The sequence below is a fragment of the Pipistrellus kuhlii genome, unplaced genomic scaffold (assembly GCF_014108245.1).
Source record: "Pipistrellus kuhlii isolate mPipKuh1 unplaced genomic scaffold, mPipKuh1.p scaffold_m20_p_1, whole genome shotgun sequence".
NCBI classification, from domain to species: domain Eukaryota; kingdom Metazoa; phylum Chordata; class Mammalia; order Chiroptera; family Vespertilionidae; genus Pipistrellus; species Pipistrellus kuhlii.
The window spans coordinates 177,621,748-177,642,568 of NW_023425404.1; the positions used below are offsets into that span (position 1 = coordinate 177,621,748).

The following is a 20,821-nucleotide window of genomic DNA, read 5'->3' on the forward strand; positions in this document are numbered from 1 at the left end:
CAAATCAAAATAACAATCCAGTACCATCTCAGAATGGCTATCATCAACAAATCAACAAATGACAAGTGCTGGCAAGGATGTGGAGAAAAAGGAACCCTCATGCACTGCTGGTGGGAATGCAGACAAATGCAGCCACTGTGGAGAACAGTATGGTGTTTCCTCAAAAAAGTAAAAATGGAACTCCCATTTGACCCAGTGATTCCACTTCTAGGAATATATCCCAAGAAACTAGAAACAACCATCAGAAAGGATATATGCAGCCCTATGTTCACAGCAGCACAATTTACCATAGCTAAGATTTGGAAACAGCCTAAGTGCCCATCAGCAGATGTGTGGATTAAAAAACGGTGGTACATCTACACAATGGAATACTATGCTGTGGTAAGAAAAGAAGGAATACTTAACATTTGCAACAGCATAGATGGAACTGGAGAGCATTATGCTAAGCGAAATAAGTCAGTCAGAGAAAGATAAATATCACATGATCTCACTCATTTGTGGAATATAATGAACAACATAAACTGATGAACAAAAACAGATCCAGAAATAGAGAAGCATCAATTAGACCTTCAAATCTCAGAAAGAAGGTAGGGAAGGATAGGGGTAAGGGGAGGAGATCAACCAAAGAACTTATATGCATGCATATAGTCCTAACCAGTGGACACAGACACCAGGGGGGTAAGGGCATGAGTGTGTGTGGGGGGCAATAGGGAGAGAAGGACACATACATAATACCTTAATCAATAAAGATGAATAAATAATACATTAAAAAATAAATTTAAGTAACCTAATGAGTTAGCTGGTGTCCTACTCGAGGGTCCTTGAGCCTATGGGACCAGTACAAAGTGCCCATGGATTAAAATCGTGATTCTTGAGAATTCTTACATCATCAGCAATGTCACATGAATTCATGTGATACTAATAGTGATTTACGCAGTTAAGGGTTCTCGTTTTAGTACCATTCTGACAAGTTTGGCATTCTCTGTAATAAAGGCTGTCATTATTTCTGAAGTGCTGGGAGCAGGGATTCATTAAAATGTGCAGAAAAAAAAAAGTGTAACTTGGGAGAGAATGGGGAAGGGCAATGGTAGTTTGAAAGGTAAATATGCAGATCAGATGCACTTCCCCCTCGTCGGGTTCTCCTGTTGTCACATAAAACTGTCAAAACTAGAATTTCAAACAAACAGTTAGGCCTTCTGTAGTATCTAGGAATACACTGTTGTGTTCTGCCATGGAGCTTTTCCTTTGGAATACATATTGGTATGAGTTTCAGCATTGTCGACTTTCATTCTGATTATTGATCTATCGCTCTTACTATCATGAAGGAACCAGTCGGGTTTCTAAGATGCTTGTGGGAAATCACATCTGGTTCTCACAACATCACTTTGAAATTGCCATCAAAATCATTTTTTTTTTTTTTTTTTTTTTTTTTTTTTTTTTTACATTTTCTTTTCCCATTCTGGTTTCTGCGTGGATCTTCAACAGAAAGCATTTTTATTGCATTTTATGACCTTGTCCAAAGGCCTGGGTCTTCTTAGAATGTGATGACTGCAGCTGTGGGTGAAACTAATGCAAGAGTTACCGCCTTTCCAAAAATAAATGCTGGCTGAGAAATGCTTGATTTTATACAAACATTGGGAAGGTTGCTTTTTCCCGTTTTCCTTTAACTTTGGGCCCAATGTAGTGAGGCAAAGACAAAATAGAAAAATACAGAGGTGCCGAGACCGGTTTGGCTCAATGGATAGAGCATCGGCTTGGGGACTGAAGGGACCCAGGTTCGATTCCGGTCAAGGGCATGTACCTTGGTTGCGGGCATATCCCCAGTAGGGGGTGTGCAAGAGGCGGCTGATTGATGACTCTCTCTCATCGATGTTTCTGACTCTCTATCTCTCTCTCTTCCTCTCTGTACAAAATCAATAAAATATATTTAAAAAAAAAAAAGAAAAATACAGAGGAGCAAAAAGTCAATCAATTTTCTGTACTTTTCCACTTAGCACAGTACTTACAAACATCTTTCTCCTTCTATATATAGCTACAGACTATGGAATCATTATATTCCAGAAGTTGAAAGGAATCTTAGAATTTGTCAAGTTCCCCCGCCCCCACTTTTCCAAATAAGGAAGCTGAGTCACAGAGTGCTGGTGTGCATAGTGTAGCTAGTTAGTGACAGTCCTTTGTGATCACAAGTTAGGTAGCAGTCAGGGCCTGTCTTGGGTCTTCTGACTCCTGGTACATTGCTCTCTCCAAGAAACAACCACCTTCTAAATGTTCCCATTTTCTAATTCCTCTCCTGCCATCTTTAAACAGTTCTAACTACTGTGACATCAGTTTTTCAACAAATGTAAGAAGCATTGGTTTTTGCCCTGGCTGGGTGGCTCAGTTAGTTGGAGCGCTGTCCCATATACTGAAAGGTCATAGGTTCGATTCCCTGTCAGGGCATATACCCAAGTTGCAGGTTCGATCGAATGTGCGGGAGGTAATCAATTGATCTTTCATTCTCACGTCGATGTTTCTCTCTCTCATTCCCTCTCCTTTCCCCTCTCTCTTTAAAATCAACAAAAGCATGTTCTCGGGTGAGGATTAAAAAGAAAAAGAAGTATTGGTTTCAGTTTCCAGTGCTGAGCTGACAGCTCTGTGTTTTGTTACAGACTATGTGTTCTGCACTCCTGTCTGCAATTGGAATTACCCTGGGGTTTCTGAGTTGAAATCAATTGCAATGGAATACATGGTTATTTTCTTTCTTTACTTTCTACAGGCAATTTATAAACTTTTAAGAGCTTGTCTACTGCTCTGACTGCTCTCTTCTCCAATACGTTTCATTGCCTTATGATAATAAACTATTCACGCTGCAAAGCCCTGGGTGGATATTATATCTCTACACAATGGAAGGCATGCTTAGCTTGTCTCTCTCAATTCCAAGGTAGCAGATCAATATAGACCACAATCCAGGATGTTACCCATAACTTTTAATAGTCTCTGTTCACTGATGGCTGGATCCTATTCCAACCCTTTTGCAGGCTGTAAGCCAAGCCATAATACCTCTCCATTTGTGGGACATTTGTGATCCCTTAATTATTTTTTGGGAGTTCAACTTCCATCAACCAGCACTTTCTATTTCTAGCTCTGGAACCCATGAGTTCAGCCTCCTCTTACGATACCTGCTTTAGTTCTCTATCAGGTTCAAAGATACGTATCTAGTTTTGAAGTACATGCTGATATTGTTTTAGCTACTACCCTGTTTTCCCGAAAATAAGACAGTGTCTTATATTAATTTTTTCTCCCCAAGTTGCGCTAGGTCTTATTTTCAGGGGATGTCTTATTTTCAGGGAAACACGGTATTACTATGTGAAGTCATAGCACATCCAGACCAGACATATGCCTTATAAGGAAATTACGGGTGGTATTCCGTTACATTGCTTTTGCATGCATTAGGGTTGCGATGACCTGTGGTGATGCACAAGATAGCTCCAATTTGTCCAAAGGGACGCTTAGGATGAGCGTCAATGTTTCAAAATTTCTTTGGTCTCCCTCATGTGCCATTGTTGGTGCAAATAAGAGGGAAAATGCCAAGATTCAAACACTTTTCAAAATTCCACCATGTAGCCAGAGCCATCAAAAGTTACTAAGTTTCTAAACTTGGTGATGAAAACACCTTCTTTCCCTCCCCCTGTCCCCCACCCCCACGCCCCCCAACTCTCAACCTTAGAGTGTGAACAGGATTGTGAATATAATGGGCTTTCACTCCCATGATTAGTTATGTTATAGGGGGAAAATGAAGGGATTTTTCAAATGTCATTAAAGTCCTTCATCAGTTGGATTTTAGTTAATCAAAAGAGAAAACATTGTTGGTGGGCCTGAACTAATCAGGTGAGGCTTTAAAAGGACTCCTAAAGGAAGAGAGTTAAAAGTATGAGGGAGATTATTTTGCTGGCTTTGAAGAAGGACCTGAGGGCTGCCTCAAGGGACTGAGAATGATCCCTGTTAAGAACCAGCAAGAGCCGAAACCAGTTTGGCTCAGTGGATAGAGCGTCGGCCTGCGGACTGAAGGGTCCCAGGTTCGATTCCGGTCAAGGGCATATCCCCAGTTGGGCGGGGGGGACGGGGTGCAGGAGGCAGCTGGTCGATGTTTCTCTTTCATTGATATTTCTAGCTCTCTATCCTTCTTCCTTCCTCTCTGTAAAAAATCAATAATAAAAAAAAAAAGAACCAGCAAGAAAATGGGGATATCAGCAAAGAACTAAGTTCTGTTATCACCCTATATAACTTTGAAAATGACTCTGAACAACGGGTGAGAATACAGAGGGCTGGGCCCCTGAGTTCAGCCTGGTAAGACACTGAGCAGTAGACCTAGCTACCCTATGCCTAAAGTCCTGCCCCACAGAAACTTCAAGCTGATCAGTATTGTTCTAAAGTTGATGGGACTTTGTCACACAGCAATAGAAACGAATGCAAGAGGATATCCTGAACACCATTTTGATATTATATAGGCCAATATGCAAATGTCCTACAACCTCAGAGAAACAGCATAACGACCAACCAGAAGAGGGAAGGTGACACAGTGATCGTGCGGGCTCAAGGGCAGTTAACTCTCAGGGCTCTTCTGGCTCAGTTACCGCAAAGAGCCAGCTGAGAAACACCAGAAGTTCTCAGTGTCTGCAACATGAACAAGATACAGCCTTTACCATCTTCACGGTAACTTAGACACCAGGCAACTTCAATGGCAACACCAAACACAAGCACAGGCTACGGATAAAAAACATTGACTTCTGTTCAAGTTATTATAAAAGATGCATGGCTACCAGTGTGAGGTGAGACCTGCCATAGAAATAACACTGTGCTTTTTAAGCAGTAAAACCACATTATCTACCGGCTATACTTGAACTAGGTAACAGAACCCTGAGACCATGCAGCACCGGCCACTGAGAACAAGGCTGCCGTAGGCTGTACACGTGCAAAGGTCACATTACAACAGGACATCTTAGATGCTAGGTGGCAGATTCAACAGGTAAGCTGTCGGTTGGTGGATGGAAAACCTTGTAAGCGTCCAGAGAAGCCCAAAGTCAACGGATGAGGTGTAGCTGCTGACAAGAAACAAGAGCAAAAAGACCAACTAGGGCAGAGCAGCTACTGGCGGGTGCACCTGTAAGTGTGCGCAAGTTTCTGCATTTACCGTGGAAGGAACTTATATTTCACATGAAAGTACATCCTTTGTCTATAAAAGACCCTTCTAAAGCACTGAATTCGTTATAAAACCAGGGCAGCTCTCAACACCATTATAACTGGAAGCACCCAGAACACGTCGCTGTTAATGACGTGAATCACGAGGACAGCTGTAGAATTCCATGACCATGTTATCCTGTTTCCCCGAAAATAAGACAGTGTCTTATATTAATTTTTTCTCCCAAAGTTGCGCTAGGTCTTATTTTCAGGGGATGTCTTATCTTTCCATGCGCTAGGTCTTATTTTCGGGGGAACACAGTATTTACTTTTCCATGACTTATCCCAATTTCAAGAACTTTTAGATTCCACACGTGCAGGTTTTGGTTCAGAAAGCATGTCAGGCCCTAACCAGTTTGGCTCAGTGGATAGAGCGTTGGCCTGCGGACTCAAGAGTTCCAGGTTTGATTCTGGTCAAGGGCATGTGCTTTGGTTGCAGGCACATCCCCATTGGAGAGTGTGCAGGATGCAGTTGATCGATGTTTCTCTCTCATCGATGTTTCTAACTCTCTATCTCTCTCCCTTCCTCTCTGTAAAAAGTCAATATATATACTTTAAAGAATGAAAGAAAGCAAGCATGTCAGTCCTAAGCGCTGCCTGTGGCAAGATCCATCTGTGAGACACTAAAAGCTCCAACATAGTCCCCAGGAAGCAGGCTGCCTGCAGGTGCTTATTCTCACTCTCGTGAAGAGAGTCTGTTCTGTTCAGACAACACAGGTTTCTCTGCTTTAATGTGGCTAATTTTCCCATCTCCTTATATAGTGCCCACTGCACACCTGTCCCCTTCAATTAGCACAGAGAAAAATTTGCTCTCCAAGCTCTCGCCAGAGAGGCCAACATTTATTTAAACACTGTCTACTTCTTTGCCAAAACCGGTTTGGATAGAGCGTCGACTTGCAGACTGAAGGGTCCCAGGTTCGATTCCGGTCAAGGGCATGTACCTTGGTTGTGGGCACATCCCCAGTAGGGGGTGTGCAGGAGGCAGCTGATCGATGTTTCTCTCTCATCAATGTTTCTAACTCTCTATCCCTCTCTCTTCCTCTCTGTAAAAAATCAATAAAATATATTTTTAAAATAAACACTGTCTACTTCCTGCCAGAGCTCTTATGATATTTGACAGACATGGAATTAGGGAGATAATCTATCCATTCTTACAGGGAGTCTAAATTTTATCAAATTAGATAACTGGTCCTTAAGTTGCTTGTGACCACAGTTCATTGCAGCAGAGCAAAAGACCTTCAGGCCTTCCTATCCCTCCTGGTTTAAAAATTAACAGCAGATTGGGCCAATCGTGGTCCATCTCAAGATGCTCATGGCCGTGAACTATACCTTGAGACACCGGAGTTAAGTGATGTGAAAGCTGTGTTATTTGTGACTCCCTCTGTCCTGCTCCACACTCTCTGTCTTTAAGATGAAATGCCTTTACTAAATTACCTCGGGCATGTTGATGTCATACCTGTTTTCTTGAAAAGTGGATGTAAGGAATGGACACATGATGAATATTTTTACAAACCTGCACTGATGACGACATTGCCCATTATATTTCCTCCTTGCCTAAGAGCCAATAGTTCTCCAGCCAGTGTTTCTAAATGGTGAGAGCATCGGCCCTCACACCAAAGGGTCTCAGGTTAAATTCTGGTCATTCCCAACATACCTGGGTTGTAGGTTTGGTCCCTACCAGATTGGGGCGTGTGCAGAAGGCAACTGATGGATGTATCTCTCTCACATCCATGTTTCTCTCTCTCGCTCACTCTCTTTGCCCCCTCCATCCTGCCCTTTCACCCTCTCTACAAATATATGGGAAAAGTATCCTGGGGTGAGGTAACAACAAAAAAGGGCCAATAGAAGAAACTGCTTAAAAAATGTAATACCATAAAAGATAATAAATATTCTATCCACCATGCAGCTAAAATAATTTTTTCCCTTATTAATCTTCACCCAAAGACATGCATTTATATTGATTTTAGAGAGAAAGGAAGGGAGAGAGAGAAAGAACGATTAATCACTTGCCTCCCATAAAACCCCAGTCTAGAATCCTTTTGGTGCATGGGATGATTCTCTAACCAATGGAGCCACTTGCCCAAGGCTAGGTGAACCAAGTTTTATTTTATCACTCAGTGAGAAATCCTGGCAGCCAAAATTCTCAGTTTCAGTAACTCCATTGACAGTAAGGTCAATGCTCAATGACAGTAACTTTATTAGCTTTGGGATATATTAAATATATTTTGTATATCCTTCCTACATGCATAATTATTTTTATTTGTTTTTCAGTGCTCTCCTGATGAAGTGCCTTTTATAGAATACTTCAAAAGTGTCATTTGTGGATCCTTTTAGGTATGTTTGTTGTACATTTTAAAATATTTAAGTGGAATGATAAGTACAAAGCTTTAACAATATATTTTTAAAAGCTCAAATCTTATATTTTAAGAGTCAATATAATATGGTGGCTTTTATATAAAAAGCCATACTCCTTGGTTCAAATCTCAAGCCAGCCACTCCTCACTTTGGACAAAGTCTTTGCCTCTCTGTGATTTAGCTTCCTTTTCTCTAAATGTAAAAAATAATAGTATCTTCTTGGAGGTCTATTTTGGGGAATAAATGCATTAATATATATGAAATACTTAGAACACTAAAAATGATGATCTTAGAGGCTAATGTTAAACTGTATCAGCACATAGTATGACTAAACGTTTAGTCATATCCTTTTAGGCTTCTGAACTTTATCCATTCAAACGCAAGATACAATGCTTACCTACTGTGGCAGATGCTGATGAGAGCAGAGACTTGCCCCAGGATCCCCAGCCTGCCCATCCGCCTCCTTGTGGAGGGGAATCCACAGCCTGTTGAAAAACAGATTAGCCATGAGGTCAGTAATTCAAAAACATGCATTGGTTTGAAGCAAAGAGGAGGTTTTTATTTGATTTTTAAATCACCAAGAACCATTTCTCACTGGCTTGTAGTTTATAGGGCCATAAAAGAATATACCAACCCACATTACAATATGTACTTTGGAACAGAATTGATTACTAGTAATGTTGGCTTCTGAGGGTTTGGCATAAAGTGAGAAGAAGGGAGTTTGATGTTAACCAAGACTCAAATCTCCCATCATCTAGAGAGGGCCGTGGGGGGAAAGGACTTAATATATTAGGGCACAAGAGTGATTTGAAAAGTTCAAAACAACTTTGACTCATGAAATTTGTACAGAACGAAAAAACTGTGCTCTTCAAGGTAGAGTGAATTTTCAAATCTCTAGGAGCTTTGCCATAGGTGATAGGCAAAGTGTTTAGAAAAGCACCAACGAGTGTGGAAATGGTAGCAGCAACAGGTAGCAGCCTTTTAAGGTAGACATCTTTCAAAGTGTCCAATCCACCCTGTAACCATATCTGTCCATGGGCTCAATAGATTCAAATTCTTTTGCTTAGGTGCTTGAATTAGGGCTGAGAGACTCTGGTTGCTTGAATAGAAGATGAAAACTCAGGGAATGTAGGGTAACCATATTCTATCCACCATGCAGACTTAGAATTAAGAGAAAGCAAAGTGAGCAGAGTGAAAGAGATATATTCAGAGGATCTTTCAAATTCCTGATATCTTCTCAGCCCTGGTTCATCTTTCTCTTTGAGGTTCAACTGGATTCCTATCTTTGGGTTCCATGAGATTCCCGCATGGTGTGTGTGTGTGTTTTTCTTTTCTCCTCCTCTCCACTGATGTATCCCCAAACCCAAGAAGAATGCATAGTATATAATGAGCGCGCAATACATTTATTTGTTGATTAATAACTAAAATTCATCTATTTTCTTAAGTGTGCAATACTTGCAACCAATGCATTCTGATCTAATTAGTGAAACCATGGCTTTATCTTATTATCTAGGAACTAGAAGCTCAGTGCATGAATTTGTGCATGTGTGGGGTCTGGCCAGGCCACTCTATTTGGGGCCGATTGGGCCAGGCCAGCCAGGGGGAGGGGTCTCAGGCAGTTGGCTGGCCCTGCTCCCTATTCCAACTCTTGGTTGAACTCCTGTTCAAGGGGACAATTTGCATATTAGCCATTTATTATATATGATACATTCTAAAAAATGAGGCAAGAACATATTAGGACTTGGAGAATCATAGTTCTTTCACTTCAGAAAGAAAGAAAATAGTTAAGAAGTGAAAAATTCCTTCAAAGTTTGTAAATTCTATAACTTTTGACCAAAGGCTGGTCTATTAGTCATTTCCAACTCCCTTTTCCCTGCTGCCTACCACTCTTTCCGATAAGAGTGGATGTGTGGCCTGATGGTGTGGCTCAGTTGGTTGAGCATTGTACCAGGTACCGAGATGTCTTTGGTTTGATTCCCAGTCAGGGCACATACCCAAATTGTGGGCTCAATCCCCAGTAGGGGGCATGCAGGAAGCAGCTGATCTCTCATGGATGTTCTCTTTCTCTCTCTCTTTCCTGTCCTCTCTCTCTCTCAAATCAGTACAAACATATATATATATTTTTTTTATTTCAGAGAAGGAGAGAGAGGGAGAGAGGATAGAAACATCAATGATGAAAGAGAATCATTGATCGGCCGCCTCCTGCATGTCCCACACTGGGGATCAAGCCCGAAAACTAGGCATGTACCCTGATTGGGAATTTAACCGTGACCTTCTGGTTCATAGGTTGATGCCCAATCACTGAGCCATATCAGATAGGTCAAACATATATATTTTTTTTAAAAGAGTAAACAAGTTTTAAATTCATGAATGATAACTGAGAATGCTTTGTTTTCATAATGAATTATAAAGTTATGACCAGTGTCAACTCTTTCCCTCTCCCTTTATCCTGCCCTGGATGTGGACATACTACTTGAAACAGAAGCAGCCATTTTTGCTGCCATAAGGGAAAGGCCAGGGAATTCCAGACACTGGTGCTGCCACTGCTGAGCTGCTAACCCAATGTGAACAGCTGCCTATCTTCATTCTTTCTGTCAAGGGAGAAAAAACACATCCAAATTGCTATTTTATAAGCAACTATAAGTTGGATTTTAGTTACTTGCACCCAAATGCATTCCTAACTGGTTCACCTATAAATATCAAACACTATCTACCAGTGTACACTGCTGGTCAAGAGAAAAGGCTATAAAATTAAATTGCTTACGTTTGACCATAGGCTGTGCCATTTTGGACAACAAGTTACTCAAGTCCTTTAAGCCATTGTTTACTTCATTACAGAACACAAGGTATAGCAGTATAATCACCTTACGTATAAGAACCAATGGCCTCTGAGGTTTATTGTGGAGATTAAAAGAAATAATCACATAAAGCTTGAGCATAGTTCCTGGCATTTAAGAAACACTTCATAAATGTTAACTAGCAATAATAATAATGATTAATAATAACAATAATAAGATACTATATTTTTAAGTCTAAGAAGTAGAAAGCTTTGAAAGTGGCTGACATTTTTTTCTATTGGAAACAATGAAAAGCCTGTTAACATGAATGGAAATACTCATGATTCATGACTGAGCTTTCATTTTTAGAGTCTACATTGATTTACCTCACTCTGGCAAATACATATATAATGAAAGCCAATGGCAATTTTATACCATCATGAAGACAGATGTAAGCTGGTGATTAATATCATTCTTTTATGGAAAAAATCACTACCTATGTGATTAAGGAGAGTTAATACACTTAAGGGTGACAGCTTCTGACTCAAATTTATAATATTTAATATGTTCTGACAGCTGGTAATTGACTAGCAAATGGAAATAAGTGTGAAATAAATTTGGTACTTTTGCAGTATAAGTGACAACTTCAATTGACTTATTAATAAAGCAATTTTGACATTGAGATGTGACCTCCTAATCAACTGCGAAGAATATTTATCAGTGGCAAATACTCAAATGACAAACTGTGCACATTTAATACAAAAATCATATAAACTAAATGTTCAGCATGAATTATAATTCTATCTCACTATGAGTATTGTCTCCACTTTAAATGGCTTTAATGTCACAAACTTTTGAGACTATAAAGTAGACAGACTGGACCTACTCAGATCTTCCATTATCAAATATGGTTATTTTACGCCTTTTTTCTTCTCACCTTCTTGCCATGTAACCGTCACCTCCTTTATCAGACAACTTCACGTCCTATTTTACAGAGAACTCAGAAGTCATCTGATGAAAACTCTCTGAATTTCCTTCTCCCTCCCTATACAATCGCAGAAGAATGACCTCATCTCTTACAACTCAGATTTGGCTTGATCAAGAGGAATATCAAAACGCAACGGGAGATCATTTAAACATCTATAACTATTGTGTAGTCCTAAGGATAGGAAAGAATTCAAGATTCCACTAAGTTCAAAGGTCTTTAAATAGGAAAGACATGTATATCCCTGGTATCTTATTTAAATATCTTACAATAGAAAATACATTTATTTACTTTAGGCTACAAAGTTCAATGGTATTATGAGACAGAAAAATGTACAGATTTTAGATTCTATAGAATTTATAGGTCTTTAACATCTATACTAATAAAAAAGAAACATGCAAATTGACCATCACTCCACTATGCCCACCAGCCAATCAGGAGGGAATACGTAAATTGGAAGAACAAAGATGGCAGCTGCCCAGATGCTCCAGGTGCAGAGTGGTTGGGCAGGGCAGTACACCTACTATGAGAGGGAGGGCGAGGGGCAAAGGGATCTACAGGAGCGGCATCCCAGCACAGTAAAGATGAAGACTGTTGACTTCAAAGTCTGCAGCGAAGACAAAGATGGCAGACTCCAGCTGGAGTCTGCAGTGAAGATGAAGATGGCAGAGAAGCAGTGAAGACGAAGATGGCAGATTCCGGCCGGAGAGAAGGCCTGGATCCTGGGTGCCAGAGGAAAGGGAAGGAAGGCCTATTGCATGAATCTCTTCATGCAATGGGCCTTTAGTTTAACAAGAAAATAAATGAACTTGTCTTAAGATCAAAGAAAACCTGGTTGGCCTATTTCCTTGAGTAGATCAAGAATCAGGTACTGTGTAAAACATGTGTCTAAGGATGTGAATGATGAGAGCTACCCTTTTTAGGTTTTGTAACTCATGACCTAGCTTCCCTAAAAGGGGACTTGGTGTGACATTTGGGAGCATGGGATTGCTCTGGATGCCTATAGCTCTGTCAAAATACTGGCTGAAAAATGGCCTCAGTTATTTCCAGGTAATTTTCTTCCTTGGTGAGTATGGATCATTTAACTCTGGGAAGACTTAAAATTAAATATAGAAAGGTTGAAAGCATCAAAGTCAAACTATTAATATTTTTATACATATTTTGTCTTTTCTGTATTACTAAGGTTTAAGGGATTTGACCGATTATATCATCAACTTTTGAAAACCAATTAAAATGAATAATTGAATTATCAGATTTTTTATTTTAAGTTGAAATCTTTCTAAAATCATGCATATTATTATAATATCTAAAAGGTCTTTAGGTCCACTCTATGAACTTAATTTATTTGTAACCATTCTTAAGCACTCAGCAAGGTTTTAAGTAGATAAATGAAGTACTTAAAAAGGAATAGAACATATTAAATGTGTAGATGCTATTTTAAAATATTTAAACGTGTTTAAGTTGGTAAAAAGAACCAAACATTAATCAAAAACCTCTTGTAAGTGATTGTTTGTTTTACTAGATTTTTAAATAAAAATTTGTGAGATGAATATAAAGCTTAGGGAGGACTGAAATTTCGAATTTGTGACCGTAATAAATTGAACATTAATTACTTAACCCAAATTAAAAGTCTGTGTAGTTCTTTTTATGCACAAAAATACACTGGCTTACACCTGTGTGTTCTATTATCTGAATCTCTATTGACATTTGATGATTTGCTAATTAGCATACTGAGGTGCAGAAATGGGTTTTAACTGGTAAACACAGTGGACTGTTAACTAGCATTCTGAATATCTATAATAGTTCTAGAAGGTGAAATTATTGTAAAAGCAATTGAGGCCTAACTGGTTTGGCAGGCCTAACCGGTTTGGTTCAGCCTGCGGACTGAAAGGTCCCATGTTCAATTCCGGTCAAGGGCATGTACCTTGGTTGCAGGCACATCCCCTGTAGGAGATGTGCAGGAGACAGCTGATGTTTCTCTCTCATCAATGTTTCTAACTCTCTATCCTTCTCCCTTCCTCTCTATAAAAAATCAATAAAATATATTTTAAAAAAATAAAAGCATTTGAGGTTTGCAGATGATTAAATATATTTTAAAGCTTCTTCCTACCTTTACAGAAACAGGGTATAAGAAAGGAGATTGCCCTATGTTAAATGGTTTTCTGTCCAGCTCTGAACTCTGGGGAATTCTGGCTTTTTGATGTCAGTGATAAGGGGAAAAAAACCTGCCTCTAGAATTCTAGGCATTTAGCCTTGAGTGAGCCTTTCACTCAGGCTGGTAGTCAGAGCACCTAAAAGGTCAGAGCAAAAGGATGTACTCAAGCCCACAAAAAAATTTTTTTTATCAACTGTTTTTAACTTTCTTGTTCGTTGATGTTTAATTTTAAAATGTCAGTGTGGTACAATGTGATTTGAGATTTGATTTCACTTATTGAATGTGATGGTAAGATTGTGGAGAGAAGAGGTAATTCTCAACACCTCAACTTCTTTGTTGTTTATCAAAACCTATCAAAAAGAATCTAAGAGCGTGTATGACAAAATTGTATTAGAAATAGGAGCCTTCCTGGACCAAGTCCTTGGTCTCTGTTCTTCTTTTTTTAATAACAGCTGGTAAGTCTCCTCCATTCCAATTCCTAGTACCCAAGTACTCATGACCTCCAGACTCTTTCTCTCTCTCTCCTGGACTCCCACTGCTTACAGTTAGATGTCCCATAGCATGTTCAATACTGAACTCCCCATCTTCTCAATCTCACCCCATCCTCCACCTACCTCTTTCCGTGTCCCAAATACTGGTCCACAGACTGCAAGAGTATCATCTGAGGGAAGTTATTAAAATGGGATCTTGGTTCCACTGTGATCTGTTGGATAAGAATCTCTCAGGGTAGAGCCCAGGAATCTGAATTTTAAACCAATTTCCCAGGTGATTCCAATATAGCACCAGATTTAGGAAGCACTGCCCTATATGGCCAAATGGCACCAGCATCCGAGTGTCATCATGTAGATCAGGCTTAAAAGGGGAAATAAAAAGAATTGGAGCAAACTCTACTCATTGAAGAGGCTAAAATCTGTTATCAGCATGTCTTGGTCTATGTTCTCTCTTCTTTTGTCTCTTTCAACAGCAATTTTTTGACTTAAACATTCTACTTTTCCTTTTCTAGAGAAAGAATTATCTGGTGGTAGCCTATGTTTTCCCTGGAGAGTACTTTCTGGATTCTTTACCTTCATAACTAGCCTTATGCATTGGTGTTGAACAGTAGGGATGGCATTCTTTACTCTGGGTCACATTTCTTGGTGTTAAGAATTTAGGGTCATTTGACATAGATAGGATCTTTTGGGGGCGATGGACTAGTATATAATAAGGTCCTACAAGATCTCTGGGAATAAATGTCACTCCTGATTAGCACTGAAGACAACCATCTCTGAACTGAAGCTGAAAACTTTCTTGACTCTTTAAGGCTGATTTAAGTGTTCCATCTCAGGCTTCCCTCATGCCTGTCCTATCTAGTCCTATGGGACATGCTGTAATTGCTTTTTACCACACTGCCTTCCCCAACTACACTGTAGGCATCCTGAAGATAGTCTCACCCCTCAGATTCCTGGGCATAATACATGGTGTCATGGGTCTGACAGAGGCCTTCAAGAATTGAGTCCAAGCCGAAACCGGTTTGGCTCAGTGATAGAGCGTCAGCCTGCGGACTGAAGGGTCCCAGGTTCAATTCTGGTCGAGGGCATGTACCTTGGTTGCGGGCACATCCCCAGTAGGGGGCGTGCAAGAGGCAGCTGATTGATGAATCTCTCTCATCGATGTTTCTAACTCTCTATCTCTCTCCCTTCCTCTCTGTAAAAAATCAATAAAATATATTTTTAAAAAAAGAATCTAGTCCAACATGTCTTATGCATGCTGCAGGAAGCTCCAACTCAATGGCTTCCAGTCTGTACATAAGAATGGATGAGAAAGAGAAGAGGCACCAAAGATGAGCTGGCTTTTATGAGACATAAGGTGTGAATGGTGTGACCCTTCAAAGCAAACTGCCAGCTGAGCAGCTGGCAGAACCACTGGCTTCTTCCTCTTTATTAGGCCCCTCCAGGTCACACCACCCTCCCTGCTGAGTTATGGCTGCCCTGCTGACTCAGGCAAAGGTGAAGCTAATGATGCTAAGGACTTTAAGGGACCTCATACTCAAAGTAACTGCAGATACAAGCCACTTAGAGGATGATATACACATTTAAGCACATCATTATAAAATGCAGTGTGTTCTAGAAGATAGTGGTTTATATTACTGTCTCAAAGGCTATTCTACCAGGTTGTTGTTGTTTTTTTGTTTTTGTTTTTGTTTTTAAGTAGACATTTTTTCATAGAAGCTTTTAAAATGGGATGATGAGATGCTTTTAGGCTCAGCTATACTTGGGATCAAATAGGCTTTTGAATTTGGCTGTTTTTCTATAGGACTTGTCATTTCTCAGGGGCCTGTGTTCACAATCCAAACAGTCAACTTGTAAATGAACTTATGATGCAAGATTTTTTTGTAGAGTTCATCCTCTTGTGGATCAGAAAAACAGTTGTTTTCTTTCTTTTTTCTCTCACTCATGGAATATAATGAACAACATAAACTGATGAACAAAAACAGATCTAGAGACAGAGAAGCATCTATCAGACCGTCAAACCTCAGAGGGAAGGTAGGGGAGGGTGGGGGTAAAGGGGAGAGATCAACCAAAGGACTTGTATGCATGCATATAAGCCTAACCAAGGACACAGACACCAGGGGGGTGAAGGCATGAGGTAGGGGTTAGGGGGTAATGGGGGGGGGGGTAAGAACACATATGTAATACCTTAATCAATAAACAAAATAAGGAAGGGAGTTAAGTAAAAAAATACAAATAAAGCAAGAAAAAACACCCCACAAAAAAAACAAAACAAAACAAAGTTTTTATCACTGGGAGAGGACTTCTTATAAGTGTCCAACAAAGAGCAAATAAAATAAAACAAATGAACAATGCTTGAAGACGAGGCACAAAACTCTCTTCTAACATTAACTTAAAAGAATAGGATCCCAAAAGAGATAGTAGGATGCTCTTTTCTGGTAATCCTTTAAAAAAGACTAAATTTGCAACTACCTAGAAGAGTTTAAACATGACCCGGGTGAAAGTGATACCTTCCCAACCGGCCCTATCAGCTTTCTGCCTTGTTCAGGACAGACATGCTCACTGGTGTGCCTCCCACACCTTGGTTGTACCTGAGCTCCCGGGGGCAATGCCATGTGTACATCCAGAGCCACGGTCCCAACTCTGTGGCCAATATTTGCACTTCTATCCAAATACGTTTGTGATAGTTCATTATGAGGAAATGCTCACCTTTAGCAAAGTCCTTGAAAGCTAACAGTGTTGTGCAGACGGGGTGAGGAGGTATCTACCTGCCTACTGGCTCATTCTTGCAGCATCAAAGAGATTTATAAAGTGCTGTCAAAAGCAGGATCCATTCAATTTGCTCAAAAAACTTAAGAAGAAAGATGAATAGGTACATATTGACTTTTTATTGTGCTATCTTTATTAACAATCGTATAATTATTAGAAGTCAGAAATTAAATGTATAATTTAGGCATATATTTTGAATAGGTAGGACTTAGGTAGTTTAAGTCATCTCGGGATGTTGTGGCTAAGATATATTTTTCTTTTCTTTTTTTTTTTTAATATATTTTATTGATTTTGTACAGAGAGGAAGGGAGAGAGATAGAAAGCTAGAAACATTGATGAGAGAGAGTCATCGATCAGCTGCCTCTTGCACACCCCCCACTGGGGATATGCCCGCAACCAAGGTACATGCCCTTGACCGGAATCGAACCCGGGTCCCTTCAGTCCCCAAGCTGACACTCTATCCATTGAGCCAAACCGGTCTTGGCAAGATATATTTTTCTTAATCAACAAAGTTATTTATTGCCCTAGCTGGTTTGGCTCAGTGGATAGAGCATCGGCCTGGGGACTGAAAGGTCCCAGGTTCGATTCAGGGTCAAGGGCACATGCCTGGGTTGTGGGCTTGATCCCCAATAGAGGGCGTGCAGGAGGCAGCCAGTCTGATTCCCTCTCATCATTGGTCTTTCTCTCTCTCCCTCTCCTCTTCCTCTCTGAAATCAATAAAAATATATATTTTTTAAAAAGGTATTTATTAATAGTAGCACTTATAATAAAAATTAGGAACCAATGCTCCCCACAATAGAATGATAGTGGGGGTGGGGGAGGTGGAGGGAGAGATGCCAGAGTCAGGTATATAGATATTTAAAGGCAGAGGAGATATAAATATGTATCCTGTTGGTTCTGTTTCTCTGGAGAACCCAGACTAGTGCAGACCCTGGCATCAGTATTTTTTTAAAGCTTCCCCCATTGGTTGAAATGTTCAGCTCTGGTTGAGAACCTCTAGTCTGCGAGTTTTTAAGCCCTGTGGGGCCCAGGTGGCTTCAGAGGGTCTGAGAACTCTCTGAACTCAGAAACAAAAGTGTGCATTTCTGTTGACTGTATCTGATCCAACTCCCAGCTGACATCGTTGCAAAATAATTGTTTGGTTTTGTTTAAACATCTCCAGTCTTGGAAAACACCCTCCTCTCCGAGAGAGCCCGTCTCATCTTAGAACAGTTGTAAGGAAAGTCAGAAGCTGATTTTCTAGGACTGGGTGAAAAAGGTGGAGGGGTTGAGAAGTACAGATTGGTAGCTCCATTCAGTCACGGGGGTGTAAGGTACGGCCTAGAAAATATAGTCAATGATATTGTAATAACTATGTTGGGTGCTGGGTGGGTGCTGAGAATATCGGGGTGGGGTGGGGTGGCGGTGGGGGAGCACTTTGTAAAGTGTATGTCTAACCACTACCCTGTACAGCTGAAAGCAACACAAAATAATACTGAATGTAAACTGTAATTGAAAAATCAAAAAGATCAAAAAGGAAGTTGATTTTGAATAAAAGAATCACAAAACATCAGTCAGAAGAATATCTTCATGTGCAAACTTATTACAATATTTTCCATTTTACTACTGCGTAGCTTAGTATCTTACTGGGTTGTTTAAAATCTCTATGCCTGGTTGCCTTGTCTATAAATTGAGGTTAATACTATCTAGCTTAATACCACAAACAACTTTTGTATGGAGTAAATTACATCACATATGAAGTGGCTAGCAGAATGCCCAGCACACGGGATGTACCCAATTATTAGTGGCTGATATTATTACTAGCACAATTATCAAAGTGAAAATATTATAATGACCAGCTCTGCTCATGAGGTGATATCATGGTATATTCTGAACCCAAACCCCCCACCCACAGAGCTTGGCACAAATCTGTGCCCATGGTAGGTACAGTAAGAATTTAGGTTGAACTAAACCGAATGAACCACTCCTACCGGATTATTCTGTTCTTTCAGGGGTATTTCAGGTCCAAGTTCTGCCTCGAGGCTGACGGCATCAATGCATTCGGCAAGCACCTCCTCGGTCACGTCTCCGTTGTGGGGCGGATCCATGGCACTGGAGTCTTCGGGCTGGTCAGGGTGTGCAGCGTCAGCAACCTCCTCACCCTGAACGGCTGCATTTTCATGTGCATCTCCTCTGGGGTCAGCCAGCGTTGGCTCATCTGAAATCATAGCTGACTCACAGCGCACCTCTGCCTCTTTGGGTAAAGAATCACTATCGGGCATCTCGGTAATTTCTGCTTTGTCTCCAGGGGCGATGGTGTCACCAGCATCATCAGACATCTTATTATCTGCCAACGTAATTACAAACAAAAACTTTCTGTCTTAATCTGAATTGCTGGACTTTAATTCAAAGCCCTGAATGATTAAATTAAGTAAGTCTGCTGGGATAAGTCAATAATAAACTTTATGGAACCTTGGGGTGGACTGAATAAATATCCCAAGGATATCCTAATTCCTGGAATCTGTGAATGTTATCTTATATGGCAAAAAGGGACTTTGCAGATGTGGTCAAATTAAGGATCTTAAAATGGGAACATTTATCTTGGATTATCTGGGTGGGTTCTAAACAAAATCCTAAGTGTCCTTAGTAGAGAGAGGCAGGAGATTTGACTGCCAAGAAGAAAAGGGGGTGTGATGACAGAAGGGGGTGTGATGACAGAAGCCGAGATTGGAGTGATGCACTTTGAAGACAAAGGAGGGGGCCATAAGCCAAGGAACTCAGGTGACTACTAGACGCTGGAAAAGTTGAGGAAACCGTTCTCCTCTGAGAGACTCCAGAAGAAACCGGCCCTACCAACACTTTGACATTAGCCCAGTGAAACTCATTTTAGACTTCTGACTCCACAACTGTAAAAGAATACGTCTGTTTTGTTATAAGCCACTAGGTTGTTGTAATTTGTTACAGTAGCAAGGAAACTAATAAGACCTACAGTGCTATCTTTAACCTTTTATGGATCTCTTGCTTGCTTTGCACTGATATGCATAGGGTAACGAGAAGTATTATTTGAATCTGTGAAATTATTTATGTAGTAGTAAGACTTGGTTAATTACATTTGTCGTAATGAGAATTGGCATAGGAAATACCTAAGAGCTTATTAAAAAATACGTGACATTTAGCTCTGCCATGTAATCAGAGGTTCACATTGAGAAAGAGACATACATACAGATAAGTATGCTTTGCTGGGTACCAACTGGTGAAGGCCTGGTACCCAACAATAATTTAAACAGAGATGCATGAGGATAAAACAGGAAGCAAAGAAGTGTTGTATTAAGCCATTACAAAACAACCTGGGAAGCAGAAAACTCATTATCATGTAGATATCATGTAGAACCTCGCTTTCAATAGAACTTTCTCTGATGATGAAACTGTTTTATATCTGCACCATCCAGTGTGGTAGCTAATAGCCAAATGTGGCTACTGAGCATGTGAAATCTGGTTACTGACATATTAAAAATGTTAATTTTATTTAATTCATTTTAATACATTTTAAATTTTATTCTGTCTTATTTATTTATTTATTTTTATTTTATTTTTTAAATTTTATTGATTATGGTATCACATAATTGTCTATTCTATTTTAAATAATTAAAAATTTAATTCTAGCCAAAACTGGTTTGGCTCAGTGAATAGAGAGTCAGTCTGCAGACTGAAAGGTCCCAGGTTCGATTCTGGTCAAGGGCATGTACATTAGTTGCGGGCACATCCTTAGTGTGGGGTGTGCAGGAGGCAGCTGGTCGATGTCTCTCTCTCATCGATGTTTCTAGTTCTCAATCTCTCTCTTCTTCCTTCCTTTCTGTAAAAAATCAATAAAATATATATATATTTTTTAATTAATTCTACAAAGGCCTATATGGCTAGTGGCTACCTTATTGGATAGCACAGATCTAGAAAGCTAGTTCAAGATTTTATATATATATATATGGTCTAGTAATAATTAATGTCATTTTCTAATATTTTTTTAAATCGAATTTATTTAAACAATATTTAATCATCAATATAGTTGCCGTTGTTTTCTACTACTTGTGCCCAACGCTCA

General features: G+C 39.9%; 1 protein-coding gene across 3 annotated transcripts in view; it reads right to left on the reverse strand.

Moving 5' to 3' along the window:
• The window catches only part of FAM114A1 (family with sequence similarity 114 member A1), a 60,055-nt gene that overhangs the window by 31,548 nt on the left and 7,686 nt on the right, over positions 1-20,821 (reverse strand). For all 3 annotated transcript variants that reach the window (XM_036418596.2, XM_036418577.2, XM_045573414.1), the window contains 2 exons: positions 18,717-19,072; positions 7,970-8,057 (listed from right to left, as the gene is read on the reverse strand). In XM_036418596.2, coding sequence (XP_036274489.1) covers positions 7,970-8,057; positions 18,717-19,064 — 436 coding nt within the window. In that variant the 5' untranslated portion in view covers positions 19,065-19,072. Of the gene's footprint in view, positions 1-7,969; positions 8,058-18,716; positions 19,073-20,821 lie in introns of those variants that run through there.